The 22,718-nt window shown below is 47.5% G+C and overlaps 1 protein-coding gene across 1 annotated transcript; it reads right to left on the bottom strand.

Moving 5' to 3' along the window:
* Positions 1-402: 402 nt before the first annotated feature.
* ARHGEF5 (Rho guanine nucleotide exchange factor 5) lies at positions 403-22,718 on the bottom strand. The gene is made up of 15 exons (XM_081287109.1): positions 22,113-22,718; positions 13,003-16,132; positions 12,411-12,468; positions 11,919-11,983; positions 11,458-11,711; positions 8,340-8,500; positions 7,641-7,793; positions 7,220-7,349; positions 6,880-6,954; positions 6,377-6,466; positions 5,713-5,870; positions 4,925-5,086; positions 3,299-3,369; positions 1,697-1,801; positions 403-1,102 (listed from the first exon to the last, which is right to left on the bottom strand). The coding sequence occupies exons 2-15, from the start codon at positions 16,118-16,120 to the stop codon at positions 945-947; spliced, it is 4,758 nt and encodes a 1,585-aa protein (XP_081143235.1). The 5' UTR covers positions 16,121-16,132; positions 22,113-22,718; the 3' UTR covers positions 403-944.

The raw sequence follows: 22,718 nt of genomic DNA, 5'->3' as shown, positions 1-22,718 counted from the left end.
TTCTAGGACTCTTTCTGTTGTGCCATGCTGCCTTCATAAAGAAGTTAAAACTTCTGTGAAGATATCTTCACAATGATTTGAGCCACAATAAGAAAATCATGAATGGTCTGAATAGGATTTGTCACATCCACCCAAACTAGCCAATATCTAGACCTTATAGGTAGAGTAAACAGGGTTTGAATGGGGCTTTCATTACGCATCGAGTACTTCTCCTTCCTTTTCCTACTTCTGATACCATGAAAAGAAGAACAACTGCCCAAACTCTCAGGGGTCACAAAGCAGCTGCCACACCCTACACCCCATGTTGGCCTTCTTTCATGACACCTAAAAAAAGAGGCTGGAACTCTTATGGGAATCCATGTTTTGAAACTTGTTCAGTCTGAGGAGTCTGAGAAGAAAACACTCAGAGAAGTGCCAAGTTTATTATGGCAAGAGTACCCCCTCACATTGCCACCCAGAGACACAGATCTCAGCGACGCACGCACGGCGTTCACACCAACAACTGCGGAGACTCTGAGGCTGAAAGACACCTTAGAGGTCACCAGCTTGACCTTCCCATCTGATGTGTCAATCCCTCTTAAACATTGTCCTCCAGTGGCCCGAGGTCAGAGTGTTGAACATGTGGCCATGACTGGAACTTGGGCCGGGTCTAAATCTGCACTCTGGAAGCCAAGGATGCTTTAGGACCGTATGGTAGCAGAAGTAAAGTTCCCTGAATAAGGCTTTTCAGGCCCTTTTCCTATGAAAAAAGGATCCCAGAGTCCAGTGTGAAGTCCCTCAACATCCCCCCACCAAGCACAAAGCACAGAAAAGGAGGCCTGGGATGAGTGGCTGGGTTAACGGGGTTTTGTCCTTGGACTTAGTTCTTGGTCCACAGAAAGCCTCTGCAGCAGGTTCAGAGGGCAACTTGTTCTTAAGCTCATGAGATTCCTCTCAGGGAATAGCTAGGTGCGATGTTCCACCAGTTGTAGTTTGGCAGTCTTGACTCGATGGGCCTCCTTCAGGTTCCGCGCACGGACCTCTGGGTTGGAAATGAACTCCACTTGTTGCAGAGGGAACCAGCCTTGCTCCCCGTCTGAGAGCCTCACACCTTCCAGCCAGCCTGTGGGCACAGGGCAAGCACAAAGAATTACCTGGAGGGGACCAGCCTCCCAATGTACTAAATATGGCTGCCCTGGGTCTGGTGAAATCTGCAGCTGCCCATTTCTGAGTCTTCCCCATTGTTAGGAGTTGAATTGTATCCCCTTTCCCAGTATGAGTTGATGTCCTAATCCCTGGGACCTCAAAACAAGACCTTATTTGGGAATGAGGTTGTTGCAGATATAATTAGTACAGTTAAGCTGAGCTCATATTGGAATAAGGTGGCCATTAAGCCAATACAACTGGTGTCCTTATGGAAAGAGGAAAACCTGGGCACACACAGAGGGAAGAGGGCCCCAGGGAGACGTGGGCAGAGACTGGAAATGTGCTGCTACAGCTAAGGAACATGTGTGACTATCAGACTGGACAAGGATAGGAAGGATCCTCCCTAGAGGTTTCGGAAGGGACATGGCGCTGCAACACTTTGATTTTGGACTTCTTGCCTACCAAACTGTGAGACGATAACTTTGCTCTGTTACAGCAGCCCCAGGAACCTAACCACTCCCACGTCTTGCCTCGGACACCTGGCCTGCTCCTCCTGGTGTCTCCCTCTTACCATCGCTGCTCTGCTGAGTCACCATCACCACGTCGGCCTTCTCCAGTGCCAACTCGTCATTCTCTCGGGGCTTGTAGGCGCGAAGACACTGGACTTGTGGGGAGTCTTTGGAAGAGAAGGGTGAAGAGAGATCAGAAGAGGCAGGAGCCCAGAACACGAGCGAGAAATGGCAGGGAGAAGTGGGCAGGACTTAAGTTAGAGGTAAGTGTGGGCTCATTAAACAAAGGGGGAGTTTGGAAAAACATTCATCTTCTACCAGGAACCAAGTAGTTGATACAGAAATAAAAATACCAAAACTGAAATGGATCCAAAATTCTATTTCTATGGAGAAGATGACTGAGAAATATGCGACCACTGTTTGTTTACTACAAATACTAGAGATCCTATTGAAGACCCACTTTCCTTCTGAACCCCTCCCCAGCCCCTTAGTCTTCAATGGATTGTGAACTTCTTAAAACTGACTTTTGGTAAGAAACCATGTCTCCCTCTTCTAAATGTTCCATTTATGTGCTTTGCTTCTCCACTGAGATGGTAAAATCTGAGCCTGTGACTCATTCTTCATTTCCTTCAATGTCTCAAGTGAGACTGGGAGACTCCATCAGTGGAATCCCAAATATGCACTAGACAAGGGACTCAATCCCCTTTGGCTTCAGTATCCTCATAGAGTGACCAAGATAATTATTGATCAAAATGATTCTTGAGGAGTTGCTGGATATCTGTTTATTTTTATGAACTAGGCAAAATTTCCGTAGAGCTGAGGCTGAAGATAACAAAGTTCAGAGTGGGGCTGACCTCTAAGTGTTCCATCATATGCGTGTATTGCTCTTCTTGCTTTACTATGGTGCACTGGTTCTCCCAGAAAACAAGCACAAGACTGCATATTATTTGTACTTCTTTTTCTAAAACTCCTCCCCATCTACCATTCTTAAGATCATAATGAAGAAGGAAAAATTACCCTGCCCCCCTTATCCACCAGGGAAGCCAACTAATGGAATATATAGGAAGTTAACAGATTTCAGTTATAGCTTAGTTCTCCTAATTCCTTTTCAAAGCTTCCTTATATTCATTTATTCTTTTCAGATACTAAAAACCCAGTATTCCTTTGAGTTCTTTTTTTTTTTCCTCTGGACATAAACTAGGAAATCCTTGCTGGTGGACAACTGAGGGCTGATATAAGAGCCAGAAGAAGTCCATCTTGGCACAAATGCACACGAATTCAGAATGTGAGCCTGCAGCTACCAGGGACCCTCCAGTTAACTGGCCTCAGGCCATCCCATACAGGAAGGGCATGGTCAGGACAAATCTGTGTTGCTATCCTCCTGTGATCCCCTATTTTCCCCAACACTTTCAAATTAGTAAAACCCAGGCAAAATCAGCAGAATGGACTTAAGGGGACAAATATCTTAGAATGAATAAACTATAGCCTAAGGCAGGGTGTGTGGGGGAAGGGCATTGCCATGGCGAAGCAAATGTGTCCCAGTGTTGAAGCTCCAGTGTTTAAGCTTCTCTCTGGAAGTCTGAGGAAGCCTCACAGAGTTACCGCCCAGCACCCTGAGCTCCTGTGTCCAGGGGAGACCTCTAACCCTGATGATTCTCACTCACCATAACACTCCAGCAGATCCAACTCCTCTCTTGGCATGGCCAGGGCTGAGATCCAGCGAAGCTTTTCACTTCTGAGAAAACAAAGTAGGGTGGTATTTTCAGCTACAACTGCAGCCTGCGGGTGTGTATCAGAGCCAATGATTGGGAAGCAAATAGCTGTGGGAAGGACTTTCTAGTTCAGTGATTTCACCACAAAGTCACCAGGACCCTACGTGGTGGAACCTGGTACCATCCCGAACCGTAGGTTAACGTGTCTTTCACACTTTCCCTCTTTCTTTCCCCCTCCAGATTCCTTATACCTTCCAAGTCGGGGTACTAAGTTAACTGTCAATTACACACATGCAGACTTTCCATTTTGGAAATTGTGCCAAGTAAAATGTTCGTCCCAATTTAGATTCCCTCTATCACTTTGCATGATTCTTGACACTCTCTTGCCCACATCAATCAAATATTTCAAAAATAAAAAGTTATTCTGTGATAATAATTCAACTGGGGAGAAACAGCTTAGTATTTTGTTGTTGTTGTTATTCTTGTACAAAGTAATCCGAATTTTATAATCATCTGGAGGTTTTGCATTATCTTAAAATCTGCTTCCACATATGCTTAGGTAATTGAGAGCTGACACTTTTACTGGAAAATTCTACCCAAAGCACTAAACAAAGAGAACATAACTGCATCTGATTATTTGGCTTATGTGATATTTAGCATACATAACCTGCTATCTGCCTTTCTGTTCCATAAGTGAAGGTAAGTGTTATCAGTACTACCCTGAGTAGTCTTCCAAGGGACGAAACTGAAAAGGTTCTTGAATGTAGGATATCTCAAATGATTAGATATGCTGAAAATTTTAAAGAAAGACTCTTCTCATATCTTTTATAATATTGGTAATACTATAGTCTTTTAGGAATTCACTGCTATAGGCTTTATGTACCGCATTTATTTTTACTTTTAATTCTTTTTTAAAATTTGGCAACTTAGCAACACAGGGTCTTGCTAAGTTGCTACAGCTAGTCTCCAACTTGTGATCCTCCTGCCTCAGTCTCCCTGTTATAGGGATTATAGGTATCTGACACTGCACCTGGCTGTGAACCAGATTTTATAGGTAAAATTGTTGATCTCCAAAGATCAAATGAATATATTAGTTGTTATGATCATTGAAAAGATAAGCCAATCAAATTTCTCAGCACTATGACTTTCTGCTTAACAGAAGATGGAGTAGGCAGGTTGGGGTGGGGGAGCAAAAGGCACCCAGTGCTTGTCTTATTCATACATGTGCCCAGCAGCCATGACACTGAAGGGTCTCTGGCTTGCACACATGAACACTAACTCACAGACACCAGGATGTAAATTCTTTGCTTACTCCAAACCAGTCCATCCCCTTTCTTTAGTTTTTTGAGTAAAAGATATAAAATAGATGCTGAGTCTTAATGGCAACTTCAAACTTCCTCCTGCCTGTGATCTCCTACAAGTTGCCTCTTAACTCTGGGAATTTAGAGCTCTCCATTATGGCCCCCAGTCCAGAGGGGGCTAAGTAGTGTTTAGGTGGTTTCCTGGACATCTTTTTTGCCTGATCCCACTTCCTTCCCAGGCTACCCACACCAGCGCCCCTGCCCAGCCCCATCTCACTGAGTCTCTGTGCGGAAGAGGAACTCGGCCTGGGTGCCCTGTGTGTTGTGCCGAAGGAAGAGGCGGAAGAGGTTTTTGTGTGCTCCGTGTAGCTTCATTTCACACTTCTCCCCCCGGATGGAGGAGAAGGGAGCATGGTCAAATACCAGGAATCGGTTACCCCTGCAAAATAGAAGTCTTTTCAGTGGACTCTAGGCTTTCTATATTCTATCAACCTTCACATTCCTGGATTCAAACTCTATGTCCTTAGCATCTGCAGCCTGAAAATTCCTATAAAAACCACAAAATGGTCCTATAAAAACCACAAGATGGTAGCTCCTGTGTCCTCACCAATTTGGCAAAACATCTATCCCTTGCAATGAATAATGGTTTACTTTAAGAAGTTGAAGAAACAGAATGAATATAAACTTTCCAAGGTTCCAAGGAATAGAGCTTAATTAAGATCTGAAATTAATTAAGTATCTCTGGGCTAGCAGGTGGATTCCAGCCCAAAGCATGCACACACCCATACACACACACCAACAAAACAAAACAAAAACGAACAAACAAAAAATTATTTCAGAAGGTGGTTAAGATTATTTGAGGCATTTATAACTCCATTATGGAGGCATTTATAACTCCTCATGACATAATTTGGTGTTTCTCTTCTCTATGCTATGACCTGGACTCCATGGGTTGAACCACTGAAAAGATCCTCTAAGAAGACAACTCTTCTCTGTTCCTTTAAGGCCTTCCCTCTTAACTCCTCCATTCCCTTTCTCTCCCAGCCTCCCATTCCAACCACTGACTCTCGGGGCCGGGACAGCAACAGGCAGTCATTGAAGAGGTGCAGATGGATTGGACGTGTGTTCAGTTTCCTTCGCATCCCTGGGGAGACGCTGAACTCTAGGGCTGTCAGTTCCCCACTCTTCACCAGCCAGCGAGACTGTGAGATGAGTGGGAATATCTATGGGCAGAAGAGAGAGAAGGCAGCGTCACAGACAGTCCTCCCTTCCTCACCAACCATCTCTTCCTTATCTTCTCTCTTACTCATAACCTACCTGCTTAGATTCTGTTTCCCTCTGAACCCTCTAACTATCCTGTCCACTCCTCCTCTTCCTTGTAACTGCTGTTCCTTCTTTAAATAATCCTTCCAGAGTTTCCCTATGAGTCACAAGCAAATGTGTGTGGGGGTGTGTATGTATGTGTGTGTGTGTGTGTGTGTATTTATTTGTCCTCCCTTTTTAACACCAAAAGAATATAATATGCACACAGTTATGCACCTTCACGTGACAGTGACAATAGTTTTGGAGATTGAAGAGGATATTTGTGTATCCTAGAAACAGAACAGAAAGCAAGGCAGGATGGTTGGAGGCTGGAAAGAGGGAAACAAGAGGACTCTGTTTAGAAGGTGACCTGTGGGACATGCCATAGAGAGTGATGGGCACAGTAGGGGGCTGGGCACTAACTCACTTTGCACTCAAATTCAATCTTCTGGCTCAGGTAGATCAGTTCCTCTGTCCGACGCATCCTCTGGACATTATTATTGCAGTCTCGGATCAGCTGAGGGTTTGGCAAGGCGAGCAAAGGGGACAAGTACTGTATTAGAGTCTTTGATCTCAAAGTTCCCTGAAAGCAATCTGGAAAAGGATATGACAGCCTCCTCTTTTCTCCTGGGCTGGCATTGACTGAAGGGAACATGGAGGTCAAGCCTTCGGACTCTGGTGTATTCTGCACAAGCTGACAGAATGCTCCTGGGTGAGGGGCTGTGGGAGTGGGGCGCAGTCCCTCGGTATGTGGTGCTGGGTATGGAAGAGGAGGCTGTGGGTGGACATGCTTGGAGGTGTGGTGGATGCAGGGAGGCTGAGCTCCCCCTTAACAGGATCCCACCTCCCATGCTGTCTGGAGCTGTGGGCCTGAGGAAGGGATGACTTGTCTGTGAAGGACAGTCAGGATGGGAGTGGGTAGCTGCTGACCTCCTCCAGGGCATGGTGGGCCTTTGTGGCCTCTGCTTCTTCTGAGGAGCCAGGTTGTGTCCTCTTCAGAATGTTCTATAGGATAAACAGCAGGCAGGAGCCAGGTGGTAGGAAGAAATAAACAAATAGGAAGAGATAACTGGGGATTGATTAATGGCGAAGCCTAGGGATACAATTTCAACAACAAATATTTCTGAGAAAGAAGGGTGTGTGCAGTGGGGAGACTGCTCACATCCTCCTCAGGAGGTAAATGGCCAAAAAATGATGGTCCTCTGTCCTGAAGCTTCTCAGGACCATCCCTTTGAGTTCAGGGTGGTGACCCATCAAGTATCTGGCATACCTGGAGCAGCAGCTTGAGACGGGTAATGCGCTGGAAGGGCAGAATCAGAAAGGATTTGAGGGAAAGGCGTTGGCAGATGGGGTCACTCTCCAGCTTCTCCAAGACCTCTCGGAAATTGCTGTTGCTATTCCTGCATGATAGTGAACCTCAGGTGAGGAGGGACATGGGGAATGATGGGGGGCTCCGTGAAGGTGTGGGGAATGGATGCTCAGTGGAATATCTGGGGTTGGGAGACAATGGTGAGATCTGCTGCAGAGGGGCCCAGATGTGATTGCTGAGAGATCTGATATGGAAGGCATGCTGGGGCTTGACACCACCCTGCAGGCACAGGGACATGAACCCTTAGGACAGCACTCTGGGTGAGGGATTGGCACAAGGTCACTGCAGGGCCCACCAAGAACTGAATGGGGATCAGTCTCACAGCAGACTTTGGAAGGTGCGTTCTTGGTAGGTCTGGTTGGTGACATAAGGCAGGTAGACCCGGCGGAAGTCTGGAGCATGGTTCAGGACTATATCACACACTTGGAAAGAGAAGATGTTGTTCTCGAAGTTCTCTTCTAGGTCTGAAAGGAACCTGTACAGTATTTAAACAAGTCTCGTGAAATTTTAGGGCCTCAACTCAGCAGCTGGCTGACCCCTGCTATGCCCTGACTTCTGACTTCTTCCCATTTGTAATTTCTATTGACTCTCCTTAGCTCTGTGCTCCTTGCCACACACTAGGATTCTCTAAGGCTATTGCTAGCTTGCTCCTGATTTAACTCTTGATTCTCATATTCTATTTCTTCCTTTTCTTCTATCTTATTCTGGTTTTCCCATCTTCAGATGATTTCCTCACCTTATCTCCAAAGCAGCGTATGCCCACAGTATGTCCACAACCTTCACCCTGGACATTTTTCTCATTAACTTACTTATCCAGTGATGGCCTATCTAACTCAACTGTCTCTGCTTCTTTGCTCTTTCTATCTCTACAGCCATCTGGAATCATAGAGGGAGCTGAGGCCCAATTTCATCCTGAGATATGGCCAAGGGAAGGTTTCTAAGGGGAAAAACACTGACTGAAGGTTCAGTGGCTAACAATACTGAGGCTGAGGGAGTGGTACTTGGGAGAGGATAGTCTCACATGGTGCTGACGTCTCGAACATCCTGTAACCGAGAGAAGAGCCACTGGTACTCCTGGTTGGAAAGGGTGGCCCTGAGTGGGCTTGAAAGTTGGAAATGATCCACAGCTACGTGCAGACTGCGTAGGTATGAGGCCTCTGACACAATCAGCTCAAATTTGGCCTAAGATGTTGAAAAGGAAGAAGACGAATGAAAAACTTTGCTAGCTCTCTAGCATATACCAGACACTAAGGAATATTCTAGGGTTAGGGATCTAAATAAGATAGACCCTTTCATAGCTCATAGTCACAGCAGAATCTAACTTGATCTGGGGGACAGATAAGAGTTATTTCAATATGTAAGATTTAAACCAGAGCTTGAAAAACATGTGCAAGCACCCAAAGGCAAAAATATGCCGATCAAGAAACTAAACATGCACACAAATGGATATCTATGAGAAATGGTGACCATACTAATTTGATTCACTGCAGTAATCTTTTTATATATAAAACTCCTAACATCAGGGTGTACACCTTAAATATACACAATAACATTTATTTCAAAAAAATGTTCCTAAATAAATTGAGCATTTTGGGAACCAATTATATAAAAGTATCAAGAGATGAGGCAGAAGAGGGAAAGAGAGATAGGAACAAGGTCTAGAGAGTTAAATAAACAATGTAAAACAGTTTGGACTGAAGATAAGGGAAAAATTAAAAAACAAGGTTTTATGTAGGGGAATAACTTGATGAGATGTGCTTTCTGATAAAGACATTTCTGGAACAATGTAGAGAAGAGAGTAAGAGAGTAAAGGGTAAAGGGTAAAGAGAACCAGGGTAGGAAATGTTGTAATAATACCAGATGAGAGATGAGACCCTCAAAAAACAAGGGGATGAGGGTACGCAGGCCAACTTCATAAGTATTTAGGGGGCAGACCTGGAAGGACTTGGTTACTTGCTAGAAATGGGGCCTGAATAGGAAGGAAGGGCCACAGTTAACGCCTCAGTGTTTAAGTCAGGGAACGAGGTGAACAGTGGAGTCACTAGGTGGATGATAGAGTTGTCTTTGAGAGAGGAACAGTTTTAGGGAATGAAGCTGATGGATCAGGTTGGAGTGGGAGGAGAAATGGAAAGAAACAGGATATCTGAGAACAAGATGGTGCAGTTGTGGTATAACATAAAACGCAGCCCTTGAGAGCACATTTGGAAGTTCCAGCAGGAGGTGCAATGACTCAGGGCCATGACTAGTGTGGGCTTCTCATGCTTTCCACCCAGGCATGTGGCTTCAAGATAGACCCCAGATAGAAAAGCGAAAGAAGACAGACACCCCTTGGATGGCCAATGACATGGTCTAACAACCTCCCCCACAGCAGCACTCGAGCTGATGTTGCAGGTTTGTCTGGTCTTGGGGCCAGTGTTCACCGACCCTGCGATGTTGAATGGTTCATTAAATCTTTCTAAACCTCAGTTTTCTTGTCTTTTTACGCAGATAGAGTGGCTCTCCCCTCCCAAAGACAGTCAAAAGAAACGGAGCCTATGACAGCACACTGTAGTCCCCAGGGGGCTATTTTATGACACGCAAGTGTGTGTATAAGAGGCAGAGACACAGAGGCCTCTCTTCTCACAAATATGGGGCCAGAGCTGGACCAGGAGCCCTAGAGACTTCCTAGTTTGCTGGAGTTGGGGAGACAGAGCTAAAGTTTGTGTCCTATCCCATTGTTTGAATAAGAAATATGGGTACATGAGTGATTTTCTAAACATTCTCAATGTATTTTAAAAATGGTGGTGAGAACAGGGCCTTCAAGTCTGAGCTTTGAAAAACCTAAAAACATCTGTCTCTATGGTAGTAAAAGCACTGATTACCATTAAATTCTTATGGCCAAACTGTTACTCCTCCCTGATGATGAAAGGGGAAAGCTCGGCACTAACCTTTAGCAAACGATGCCAAACTAATACGTGTTATTTCATTTAAACCACATAGCAGTGGTGACGCCTGTAACCCCAGCTACTTGGGAAGCTGAGGCAGGAGCATTACAAGTTTGAGGCCAGCCTCAGCAACTTAGACCCTGTCTCAAAATACAACAAAAAGGGCAGAGGATATAGCTCAGTGGTTGAGAAGCCCTGGGTTCAATTCCTCATCCCACAAAAACTAAATGAATAAAATAAACCACCCAGCCACCTTGAAAGGTAGGCATTTTAACCTCAATGTGTAGATGAGGAGATTGAGATTTAGTGAAGTTACATAACCTGCCTACAGTTGCACAGCTGGTAAGTGGGGAACCAGGTGTACCTCACTTGGCACTAACATAGTCAACATTTCTTGAGTACCAGGTTCTCGTCTTGTCACTTCTCCAGTAACTCTTTGCATCTCTAGTTTACAAACGGGGAAACATCAGCTTAGAAGGATGGAGTAACTTGGCCAAGTTGAACAGCAGATCTTCAAGTGAGCTTCCCATGCAGGGCATTTACTCCCCAAGCTAATTTCTTAAACTATTCTATTGGACCCTGCTCAACTGTCTTCCTAGGAAGAAAGGCTGCGCACCATATTTCACACAGATCTGAGAGTTAAGAGAAGCTTTTGATGGAAAAACATGCTAATAGTGATAGCTTAAAACCCGACTAACAGCCTCTAGTATTGCTCTTGGGAATGAAGACCCAGAAGAGATGCTCTAAAGCCTCTTAGATCAACTCCCTGGGGCCCTCTTTTAGGGACCAAAAAAATAATATTTTGATTGAAGAGAAAAACTTCAGTGTAGCCTGAAATCTTGCAGGAAGAGGGAAATTTCAGTCTACCCTGAAGCATGGGATGAAGTTCATCCAACAAATTCACAGGCATTGTTACTCTACACAAGCCCCAAACCAGTACCCGGTGGGCACAGATGCACAGTGGCATGAGGAAGCAGGGAGGAGGACAGTGCGCATACTCAGAAAACAATTCATTCTCCAGAATGGAGAGGATTCAGGGTCACTGTGTGTGTGTGTGTGTGTGTGTGTGTGTGTGTGTGGTGTGGGGTGAGCATGGGGTGGGGACAGCCTGCTCTTAGAGGTGGTGCTGTGAGTAGGAGACAGTAAGGTCAGCAAGGCAACCTGGCCAGCTTTCCTGTAACCCCTTCTCCTCCCACACCCTGCCCTGCTTGGTACCTCTTGCAGTTTCTGGTCTTCGTGGGTCATGGAGAGCAGCACAGCACTGTTGCGCACCACAGGGATTTCCTGCCAGAGGGAGCCACTGGAAGCCATGGAGAGGCGCTGCAGGTAGGACTCTGAGGACACCAGCGCCTTCCGAGGCTGCCGCGGGGAGGTGGGCCCAGGGGCCTCTGCCAGGCTGTCCAGCCGCTGCTGGCTCTGAATCTCCTTGTTCAGAAAGAAATCGCTGTATTCCTGGTAAAGTAGCTGGGCTACAGAGGCATGGGAGGACGCATAAGAGAGGAAGAAAGGGAAGGTGAACGGAGACCCAAGGGAAAGATGGAAGCTGCCCAGCTACTGCTGACCTGGCAGTTCTCTCTCCTGCAGACATCACCCCAGCCTGCTGACAATCATGAGGCCCAGTCCCTTCCTGGGCAGAACACCTACCTAGGCCTGCAGACCCACTCCAAGGTACTCACAGGAGTTGATGAGCTTGGAGCGGCGTCTTGAAAAGCCTCCTGTCCCCTCCTTTGGTTTCTTCTCCCTGTGGAGGAAGGAAGGCTCTGAGGTGCTTGCTGGCCATGAGATAGATGACTCCGGGCAACTGCAGATGAGAAAGCCTCTCACCTGCCTGGCACACGCTGGGATGTCAGGACCCAATTCCCTAGAGAGGTGCAGAGTTGCATCCTGACCCTCTTCAGGATGGTTAGGAACTTTTACATGGGGAGTAGTTCAAGATCAAAGGACTGAGAAGGATGGATGACTCAAGACTCAGCCAACAGAGCCCACAGGTAGAGTTCAGTCTCCCTGCCCTAGATTCCTGGTGTCTCTCTTCCCCAATTTACCCCCCAAAGAGAGAGCCATGAGCCATTCTAGGTCCCGGAACCCATATCAACTAAAATCCAGATGATGAAATCTTAGCATCCCAAGCAGAGAGAGAGCAAGTGATCCATTAGGAGAAGGTAACTCACCGGAAAACAACGGCATCTGTGGGTCCAGGAGATCTGCCCATGGCTGAACCTCTTGAATCTGAAAATAGAAATGGGTGACATAACTAAGATTTCAGAGGGACATTCAGAGAAAAATGAAGAAGATACCTCTTACAGTGAGAATTCAGGTATCCAGAAGGGAAAAACCAAAACCAAAATAAAATAAAATAAAATAAAAGGAATTTGGGAGGGAATAAAGACCAGCACAGAGTATTGAAGGAAACCAGTCTCAGCTATATCCCCTGCCCTCTTCAGAATAGGAATGGGACAAGTAGAAGGGACCTTCTCTACTCCACCCAGGTAGGTGCTGAAAAGTAGAAAAAATCCAAGACAACATCGGGGGCGGACGGGGGGAAAAGACAGACACTAAAAGAAGGCCCGGGTTGAAAAGAGATGTGGAGGTTGAAGGGAAGGAGAGGATGCTCATGGGTTTCTCTGTTGAAGGCAAGATGTGAGTGAGCGAAGTTGCAGAGGGAACAGCAGCAACCCTGGGGACAGAAGATGGGACGTGGTAGTGAAAGCTGGAAAGAGCTGGCCTCACAATGGTGTCACTATGGCCCTCACCCTTGCTCACCTGCAGAGCCCTCAGGCAGAATGGAAGGTCTGCGCAGGCCTTGCCGGTTCCAGCCCTTGTGTTTGTTGGACCCCTCCCCACGCCCCCCAATCTGTCCACCGCTGCCCTCTGGTAGAATCCCTGTGTCCCGCCTGTGGGGCCAGCTGGATGCCTTCTCCAGCTGGGGATGGCTGGGCTTTTCTGGCTGCATCGCTGGGCAAACGGAAGACCTCCTTTGGCCATTGCTTCCTTCCTGGGGGTCTGATCTTCTCAACACTCCTCTTACATGGCCCTCGGGCTCCTCTGAGAGCGCTGGTTCGTCCTTGGTGGTGGGCTTTTGGAGCTCCACAGTCCAAGTAGTAGTAGGGGAAGAGGGACTCAGAAGGCTTGTCATGTTGCTGAAGGCCATGCCAGAGGACACTTCACTCTTGCTCCTACTGGTGGAAGCCAAAGACTCGGTTGATCTGCCTGTGGCTGGAGGCCAAGAGGTACGTCCAGTAGAGGGGGGAGTGGAGATGGTCCAGTCTTGGCCAATGGGTCTTGGTTTGGCTTGACCCCCTGAATTCACAAGTCCTCCTTGAGTACTCTTGCTCCTACCCCTAGACTTTGGGGGCAATGGAGGAGGTTCGGTGGAAGGGTTCATAATGGGGACAGGGGGTAGAGGCCTGTAGATCCTTGGGATACTGGAAGAAGAGATGGGAGAATGGTGGGACTGGGACATATCAGGAGTTGGGGGTAATGGCTTGTTGTATCTCAGCCTGTGGGGGAGAGAGGTCTGAGTATGGGGGGCACTGTCTGGGGGAGATGGCAGAGGTCGGTGTTGCCTTGACACCAGGGGGTCAGGAATTTGAGGAAGGGGGCCTTTAGGAGAACCATGTATCTCTGAACTTGGGGACAATGACAGAGGATGGCTGTGTCGCTTTACTGTGGGGACCACTGTAGGAAGATGGCCATCTTTCTCCACCATGGAAGAGTGGATGTGTCTCTTCTCTAGGGGGGGAGGGTTCAGAGATTCATGGATCCTCATCTCCATGGAGACTGTGGGTGGGGAAGAACCGTAGGCAGGAGACCCTGGAGTAAAAGCTGAATTTGGGAGAGAGCCCCAGGGCTGGCTGCTATGAGGACTGCAGGGTCTCTCTGGACTTGAAGTGAACTCTTGAGAGTCCTGCCTCAGGGTGGATAATGCAGTAGGGAATTCTGAAATTACGCTGCACTCCCTACTACTTCTTCTGTCCCTTCTTGGGGTCACAGAGCCATAAATGGCAGGCTTGGGGGGCCTCTGGGGTAATTCTGAGTGGGAGAAAGAAAGTGACATTCCCACCAGGTCTGGAGTCTGCACTGTCCTGTGGGACCCTGGGAAGGAGTTGCTCCTTAGGTGTTGGATGGTCCCACTGCAATTGGCTGGGGGGCTGTGAGGGCTGGCCCCATTGGAGGTGTGGTCCTGGGTGGTCACTGCAGACAGGGAGCTGTGCAGGGCCACCCAGGGAGTCTCTGATGCCCCACAGGGAGATAGGGTGTCAGTTGAGAAAGAGGTTCTTGGGGTCTCCCTCCTAGGAAAGCCAGCTGAGGGACTCTCAGATGATAAGGCAGCTGTGACGGGGGAGACTTCAGAAGAACTAAAAGCAGCTGACTCTGCTGTCCTTGGAGGAGTCACAGGTGTATGGGCAGAGATCACCTCAGTCTCCTGGCTGGACACTGGTCTCTTCTTCAACTCGGACTCTTCTTGCTGGTCACTGTGAGCTACTCTACTGTCCAGTGACGCTGCAGTAGGAGAGGAGCCAGGTAGAGAAGTGGGTTGGGGCAAGTCTCTTCTTGGCTCCGATGCAGAGGTTAGAGCTTTGGGGGATAGTTCCTCAGTCTGAGGAATCTGGGTCACGGGACAAAAGGCATCTGGAAGTAAGTCACCGGGAGAATGGTCCTCAGGGGCTACCAGAGCTAGGGGGGAAGGACAATGAGTACCTTCCTCCTCTTCTGTGCTCCTCTCATCTCCCACTGCCCTCAGCCCACCCCCAGCCCAGCTCCCTGGCTCCTCCTCTTCTGCCACCATCACTTTCCCCTTTAGACTCCTATCTTGTTTTCCAGGTACTTCCTCTGACTTCCCCACTAAGCTTAGATTCTCCATGTATTGAGAGTCCACCCTACTTTCTTCAGGCTCCTTCAACTCCCTCTTCCTCTGTCCCCTGTCTTTGAGGTCTCCCTGACCCTGGGCTTTCCTCTCCCTCCCCTCTTGACCCTGCTCACCACAGTTCAGAACCTCCAGTTCCCCACTGAGTCTCTCTCTTTCTCGTCCTCCAAGTGACACACCATCTTGTACCTGCTCCTGTTTTTGCCCGTGTACCCACTCTTTACCATTAGCCTGCTCCACCATCTGTTCCTGCTCCTCCCAAAGCCCACCAGAACAAGCATCCTCCCCCAGAACCCCTTTCCCCTGAGATTCCATTTCATATTGTTCCTGCTCCTCTAGCCCCCGAGTCTCCTGGGGCTGTAAGAGCTCTTCTCCCCCTTGACTTTGCTGCTCCTCCTTCTGGCTGACAGTTCCACCTCTAGAGCCCTGAGTCTGGCTCATGTCTGTAGGGTGCTCTTCACAGGGAAGCCAAAGTACAGTCTGAGCAAAGGTGTCGGGAGAGGTTGCCTCCTTCTCTTTTGCTTCTCTAGACCCCAATGTCAAAGAAGTGAGGTCTGGCTGAAATTCCACCTCTATTCTGCAGCCCAGGTCACTGGATATTGAGAGCTTGTCTAGCTGTTCACCCTGGACGGGGCAGGTCCAGAGCTCTTGGGGAGCTGTTATCACTGGTCCTCTGTCTGCCAGCCTCTGGGGTACTGCCTCCTGGTGTCCTGGGGTATCATAGGTCTCCGCCACAAGGCTTTCCTGGTTGGTCTCCACATCTGCAGAACTTTCCTCTGAGAAAAAGGGCAAGCCCTCCTCTACAGAGTCAGTCATGTCCTGTAACCCTCTTGGCTGGGTCAACAAGAGTCTATGTCTCTCAGCCCACTTATAAGATGGGTCCTGGTCTTCTTGGGCTTCAAGCTCCATGGTGGGGATCTGGCTGCTCCTCATGATAGCTTCAGGGATAATTCTGAATTCTTCTACCGCAGGGATGGGAGTAGAGGCTCCATGCTGGGGCTCCTCAGCCTCCATCAGGGCTGAATCCTATGGAGGAATATAAGACAAAGGTTTCTAAGGAAACTGCAAAGAAGAGTAGGGCATTTCTTTGGTTCCATTTTGGGTCATTTTTTGAGACAAAAGGTCTTCATCCAAATAAGCAGTATCCTCTATAAACTTCTCATTTATTTGTTTATTTGATAAAGATTTCCCTAGTGACCCTTTTAAGTGTAGAACATTCAGTAGTGAATGAGATAAAGACCTTGTCCTCACAGAGCCTGCAGCCTCATGGGGGAAACAGATAATAATCCAATGACAGTGTAAGACCATTGTCAGAGTGCCAAGAGCCCCCCGCGGCCGCTGCCCTCTAGATTCTATTATGTCATTGTCTGTTTCTCCCTGTCGACTCTCCGGACACTCAGAGTGACTCAGCCTCATATAACTCCCAGACATAGTGTGTGACACACCCTAGATCTAATAGCCCAGAGAAGCCGTGTCGGGAGTAGGACCTTCCTTCTAAACTGTCGACAGGATTAAAATAGGTCAGGCTATTACAGCCAATGAGCAAGGTACAACAGTTTCCTGTGCTTTAATGCAGGGTCTTGATTTTACTCACCTTCCTTCTTTTATAGTGTCTAGGAGAGACATAACTAATGAATAATTTTGTTTTCAATTATAGAGGCAGCTGCTGTAAAGTGGAATGATAACTAATTTATTAGATTTACTGTGGCCCATAAAGCTGTGTACCTTCATCATCTCACTCTCCCCTCTTCCCCAGCAACTAGGTACACTCTTCCCACTACTTCTCAAGAGTGTGACCTTCCTGCTTCTCTTGTCACTTCCAGCAGAACACCTCACCTCCTACTCTGTAAAGAACTCAGAAGCCAGCAGAGGAGCTACTTTGATTTCTTGCAATCCACAGCAACCTGCATCTCCACTCCTTCCATCTTCCCTTCTCTCCAAGCTTCCCCTTTTCTTACTCTGCTCCCTCAGGACTGTGGGTTATCTTGCTCTCTCACCTTCAAGTCTTCTCCTGGCACTACTCCATCAATATTTACACATCCCTGGGTCTTGCTCATCTTTCAAATGGCTAGAGGGTGCTGTGCCCATCTGCTGTCTTCATGTCCCCACATCCTACCTGCCTCTGCCCCACTTCAACGGCCCGATTTTCCAGCATCCCTTAGAACCATCATGTTATTAATTCCAAAGAAGCTCAATGGACTCTTATCTTGGATAGTATGTCGCATACCATGTCTGGGAGTTATACTGAACACTATGGACCTCAGAAATATTCTTTCCATTGTTATTTATACTATGAAGTTTCCCTGATGTATGTCTTAGGCTTCCAATGCTCTAACCGGGTTAAACTCTACTTCTCTTTAAAGCAATTATCAATTATAATTCACTCTTCACTTCTCCTTTGTAGTATTTATACAATTAAAATTAGGTAATTATGTGTGTATTTTGTCTTACCCTCCTTTCAACTATGGTGTGATAAACTGTATGAGATTAAGAACTGCATCTAGCTTGTTCAATTGTGTAACCTAGCACAATACTTGGTTCATACTAAGTGTTCAATAAATATTTTTTACATAAAGAATAAAATTCTTGTTTCTCTCCTGGGCCAGATCTGTCATATCTAATCAATCACCTAGTCCTATTGATCCACCTCCTAAAATATTCCTCAGGGTTGACCACTGCTCAGCATCTTCATGGCTACACCAGGAGCACACTGTGTCCTCTCACCAGGCCACCTCTCACCAGGCTACTGCAGCCTGTCCACCAATCTCCACACACCTTGCTCCATTCCATCTTATTCTCCATAATGCACCTGAGTGATCTTCAAAACATCACTTCTAGTTTTAATTCATCAGTGGCCTCTGACTGCCCTTGAGACAAAGCTCAATATTCAGCATGAAGCTGCACAACCTGGCCTCCTCCTTTCTTTCCAGCAACTTCACCACCTGTCGGCACCTGTCTCCACCTAGAATTCTCTTCTGCCCCAGAGAATTCTTTGCTTCTCTTGATAGTCACTGTGGTTAGACCAGGAGCACCACATGGCACAAACACTGCCATGTAACCTGCTCAGTCCCCTTTCCAGAAGGTTAGTTGGCTCTCAGTCAACTACATGACCCAAGGAAGAATGGAGATTTAAAGGCATGTGGTTTGATTTTTAGTTGTTTTGGTTTTTTAAATATTTGCCTTTTTAAGACAATTGTCTAAATCATTTAATCTATTTGAACATCCCTTAACTTTTAAAATGAGATTAAAGTACTTTCTTCACAATTCTAATGAATATTCAATGAGGCAACAAAAAAAAATCTCATTGTTTTTAAGAGCCATAGAAATAGTAAGTATTGTTGATCTGAGAGAAAAAGTTTGAGAGAGACATATAAAATTTATAAATTAGAGGGACCTTTGGAGACACAGAAAACTTTGCTTAATTTGTAGATGAGCAAACTAACCCTAGACACTGGCCCAAATTTCCTAAACAAAGGGCATAGGTGAATCTAAAACAAGATCCTTTGTTGAAGGTCTATTGTTAGCACCCAGAAGTCTATCTGTCAGGAAGCTGGCAGCTCATCAGTCAAGGGAAGATTCCAGAAGCCTCATAGACTCCATCCTGTATCTGGTCCTGAACTTTTCTTGTCTGGTGCAGGCTTAAAGTGGAAAAACTGGAAGCTCATCACCAGAATGCTGAGCAATTGCATATGCATACATATGCAAACATATGCATGTATACACCACTCCTAACCACAGTAAGGAACACTTGAGGTCTCTGTACAATAGAGCCTTATATAACCAAAGAAGAAGGACCCTGGCCCCTGTGAGAAAGTAGTATTGGACAAGTTCCTGGTCATTCATAGATGTGGATACATCTACATGGGGCAAAATATGTCTAACATAACTGTACTCATGTTGAAGAACTATTATGTTTCTGGGTAACTGACAGTATGTGGTTTGCTCCCGATATCTATCCCTTAAGTATAAAATATAATAACCACTGGAGGTGATACTGTGATGTGATTAACATATGTGGTCCTTGTAGACACTTTCTGAAACTTGGCTCCTAACTCCCTGGGGAGACGGTTTGACTAACTCCATCCTCTCCCCTCATCCATATCTGTATTTTCCAGGCCTTATTCCTCATATACACCACCATGGCCTTAAAACAAGTAGTCACGGAATTTATAAAAGTGTTTCTGTGACACCTAAGCTTTATCTATCTATATCATGTGCTACCTGGATATTTTCAGTTCCAATCTAGTGGCACATTTCTGTCCACTAACACTGTTTCTAACACTGTTTTTATGCATTTGGAAACATCACTGGTTTTCTGCTTAGACACCATTCACCCCAAAGGGAGACATTCTCCATAGTCCTGTACTTGATCTAGTCTTAGTAATCCTATTGCAACCATGCATGACACAGCTAGAATGTGACAAAGCTCAAAGAAATCTGTAGAACATGGTGTCTTACTCAGATAAAGGCATCAGAAGGGAAGTATTTTTGCATTGCCCATTCCGTTAGAGTGCAAACATCCTCATCTCCTTCTGCACTAGGGGTGAGTAATCACTATTAATGTGAGCACAGGAAAGACAGGGCACCGCATCACACTGATCTGGCCTCCTTCCAGATCAGAGACATTTTGCATTTGCATGACTTCATCTGTGTGTGACTTCTTAGAAGACAAAGCTCAAGTCACCCCACTAATAGTATGTGCTAGAGCTTGCTGTCTCTCTTACAGACCCCCAACACCTTAGCTCTTATCCATTTCTAGTCACCAGACATAAAATTATTTGAAATATCTATTTCAAAGATACCCCACCTCCAGTCACATTGCTTTTTTTTGAACTGATGTTGAGCACTATATGTATTTTTGAAGACCAAACTTCCTAGGTTTTCTAGAAATGGCAATTCAAATATTCTGACTTACAACATAAATTATTGTAATAACCTTCAGATTACAATACTTGTGCCTTTATACTTTGTACTTCTGCTCTTCTGATCGGGCCGTTGAAAATATCCTCTTGCTCATGATAAAAAATATACGTTTTGATTTTGAAAATAAGATCATCATACAGATGCATAACTTTATTCACTGTTTTAAGGTTATTGCCCACAACTCTACAAAGGTATCAAAATAAGGGTAGCTTTCTGGACCACTGGCTGCTAAGACCTGTCTTATACACTGGAGGAAAGCTATAATTCCTTATGAACTTTTTTCTATTCCTTGATACTTGAAAATTTCACATCATCTACTGCCTATAGACCAGATGGTCTTAGATAAGAACACTATTGATGATGGTCTTAGATAAGAACACTATTAGCCCACCTGTGGCCCTGTGCCATCCATAGAAAATATGAGTATGCATGACCCGTGTGTGTCCTTAACATAGAGGGTGGCCTGCTGCAGTCCACCTTGCACACACACTGAGTGACCAGCGTCTGTTCATTCCACAGACACTGTGCATGATCCAGCCTGTCTACATCAGATGCTGTAAGTCACCTGTTTGTGTCTACATCACCACCATTTTAGTAATGCTGCTCCTGTCCAATTCATGATCCTACGAGTGGCCCCATTTCTGTCCACATCACATATCAACTGACCACTCCAGACACCAGGTATGACATCTTCTTGTCTATCCCACAGACATGGTGTGTAATGTGGCCACAGACAACCCCAGACAGACCACAGTATGTGTAGCCAAACACACTAGAGAACCCAGAGGTACGAAGGCTCTTGACTACATCTCGAATCCCTGTATCTTTTTCAAAGGAGGGTTTTCTTTCAATTTTTCTTGACTTCTCTCTCCTCTCGACTGTGACCATGGCATAATTTCCTCCTGAGCCACAGTCTCACACCTCTCATTTCTTCCCCCCAGGCCCCGAGGACCCCCTTCAAAGGTCTTCAAGGGTCATGGCTTCAGTTTCATGCCCACAGATTGGTAAAAAATTGATGCCCATTTTGCTAGGGCCTAGCTTCTTCAAGCTCCAGGTGTAGATAGAGCAGGAAGCTGGGAAGAGGCCACCCTGCTACTGCTGACTGATTCCCTGGGAGCTGGGGTTTCTGGAGTAGGTCAAGGATGCAAGAGCCAGGAGTGCAGTGCAGGAAGAAAAGAGGAAGGAAGTGAAAAGGAAAACCACCCTCTCTCCCTAGCCTGTGTGACATGCCCTTCCCCCTCAGTCTGACAACAGTCCTGGCCAGAGTTCACTTCTAGGTAGACAGGAAAGCAAGTCTGTCCTGGGAATCCAAGATCCAGGAAGGGGAGAAGGGGACTGAGATCTGAAAACAAGTGGCACCAGGATTAGCTCCCCCAGGCCTCAATGGAAGGCATTTGTAAAGGATGCTTAGACCAGTGTTGGGATCCTGCCTCTTGCACCCTCACCCCAGCCCCCAGCTCTAAACAGCTCCCTTCCCACCTCCCTAGGTTCAGATGCAATGTGGTTACTAATTGAAGCTTCAGGAAGCTCCCCAAATACAGGCAAACTGTTTCAGGTTAACGAGCCTCGACCCGCAGGGTCCAGAGGGTGCACACAGACAGAAGCACATATGTACAAAACGCTACGAAGATAACAACGAAAGAAGGCCCAGGCCTGGGTATGAAGAGGAAGCCAACAACACATCTCCAGGTGAAGAATGGTCTAGAGAGGGAATCTCAGTTATTCCTTATTATAGAGGTTAGCTTTCCCCAGGGCCAGACTTTGAAGAGCGAGCCCTGATTATTGGCCCCGGGTACTGCGGGACAGGGTGTCCATTTACAAGGCGGGGACCCGGCTGGAAGCAGTTTTCAGGCAAGGGTATACCCTCCAGGTTCCCTCCTCCTCCCGATCGGGGTCCTCAGCCTCTCACTCCCGGCTCTGCCCGTCGACCCAGCCCCCCATTTCCGGAGCCTGCGCCCCGGGACCTAGCTGGGGCAGGTCCCCGGGGAGGCCTAGTTTCCTCTTCCTTCCTGTCCCTGCCTTACCTCCGCCGGGCTCTCCGGCGGCCCGGAGCCCAGGGCTGGGGAGGAAGGAGGGCACCCACCTGGTCGGTGTCACATGCTGCCCGGGCCCAAGAGTCCCCTCCAGGTCCCGGCGCCGGCCGCAGTCCCCGGCCAGGCCCGGCCGCCCCAGCCGCCCCACCCGCGGCCCGCCCCTGCCGCCCGGACGGGAGGAGGGATCGGGTTCTGCCAAGGAAGTTTCAGGTGAGGAAACAGGGACACACCTTCCCGGGGGAGGGGCAGGGGCCCGAGGCGCCCGAGCCTCATTGGTGCGAAGGAGGCGGCCGCGTCACGGCGGGGAAGAGCCGGGCGGGCCGCCGCCGTCCAGGGGAGCGAGGGCGCGGCCCCCGGGCGCGCGGGCCCGAGGGACCCCGGGCTCTGGCACCAGGAGCGGGCGGGGTCGGGGCTGGCTGCGCTTCCGTGCTCCGAAAGCTCTCGGCGGCGTTCCTCTGCGGGCTCCAGGTCCTCACCGGCCGGCGTGGACCGCGCCGCTCTGCGCGCTGTCGCCCTGTGCGCTCGCCTGTGTCCTGCACGTCGGAGCGTCGCTGGCCTGTGCGCGCCTCCACCTTCAGGCCCCGACGCGACGCGAGTCTCTCTTCCTTGACGTTTGCTGTCTCTAGGGATCAAGGTGTCTCTTGCTTAGGTTATCT

The sequence above is a fragment of the Spermophilus citellus genome (genome assembly GCF_964194105.1).
Source record: "Spermophilus citellus genome assembly, chromosome: 3".
NCBI lineage: Eukaryota > Metazoa > Chordata > Mammalia > Rodentia > Sciuridae > Spermophilus > Spermophilus citellus.
Note: the sequence above shows the minus strand (reverse complement) of the source record. Positions and strands in the feature narration are given on the sequence as shown.

Excerpts from the sequence above, each read along its gene's own strand:
- ARHGEF5 (XM_081287109.1), bottom strand. The coding sequence starts at position 16,120 with ATGGAGGCTGAGGAGCCCCAGCATGGAGCCTCTACTCCCATCCCTGCG. Across the intron at positions 3,370-4,924 it reads CTCTTCCGCACAGAGACTCA|AAGTGAAAAGCTTCGCTGGA; the intron begins GTGAGATGGGGC and ends TTGTTTTCTCAG. Across the intron at positions 1,802-3,298 it reads GGATCTGCTGGAGTGTTATG|ACTCCCCACAAGTCCAGTGT; the intron begins GTGAGTGAGAAT and ends TCTCTTCCAAAG.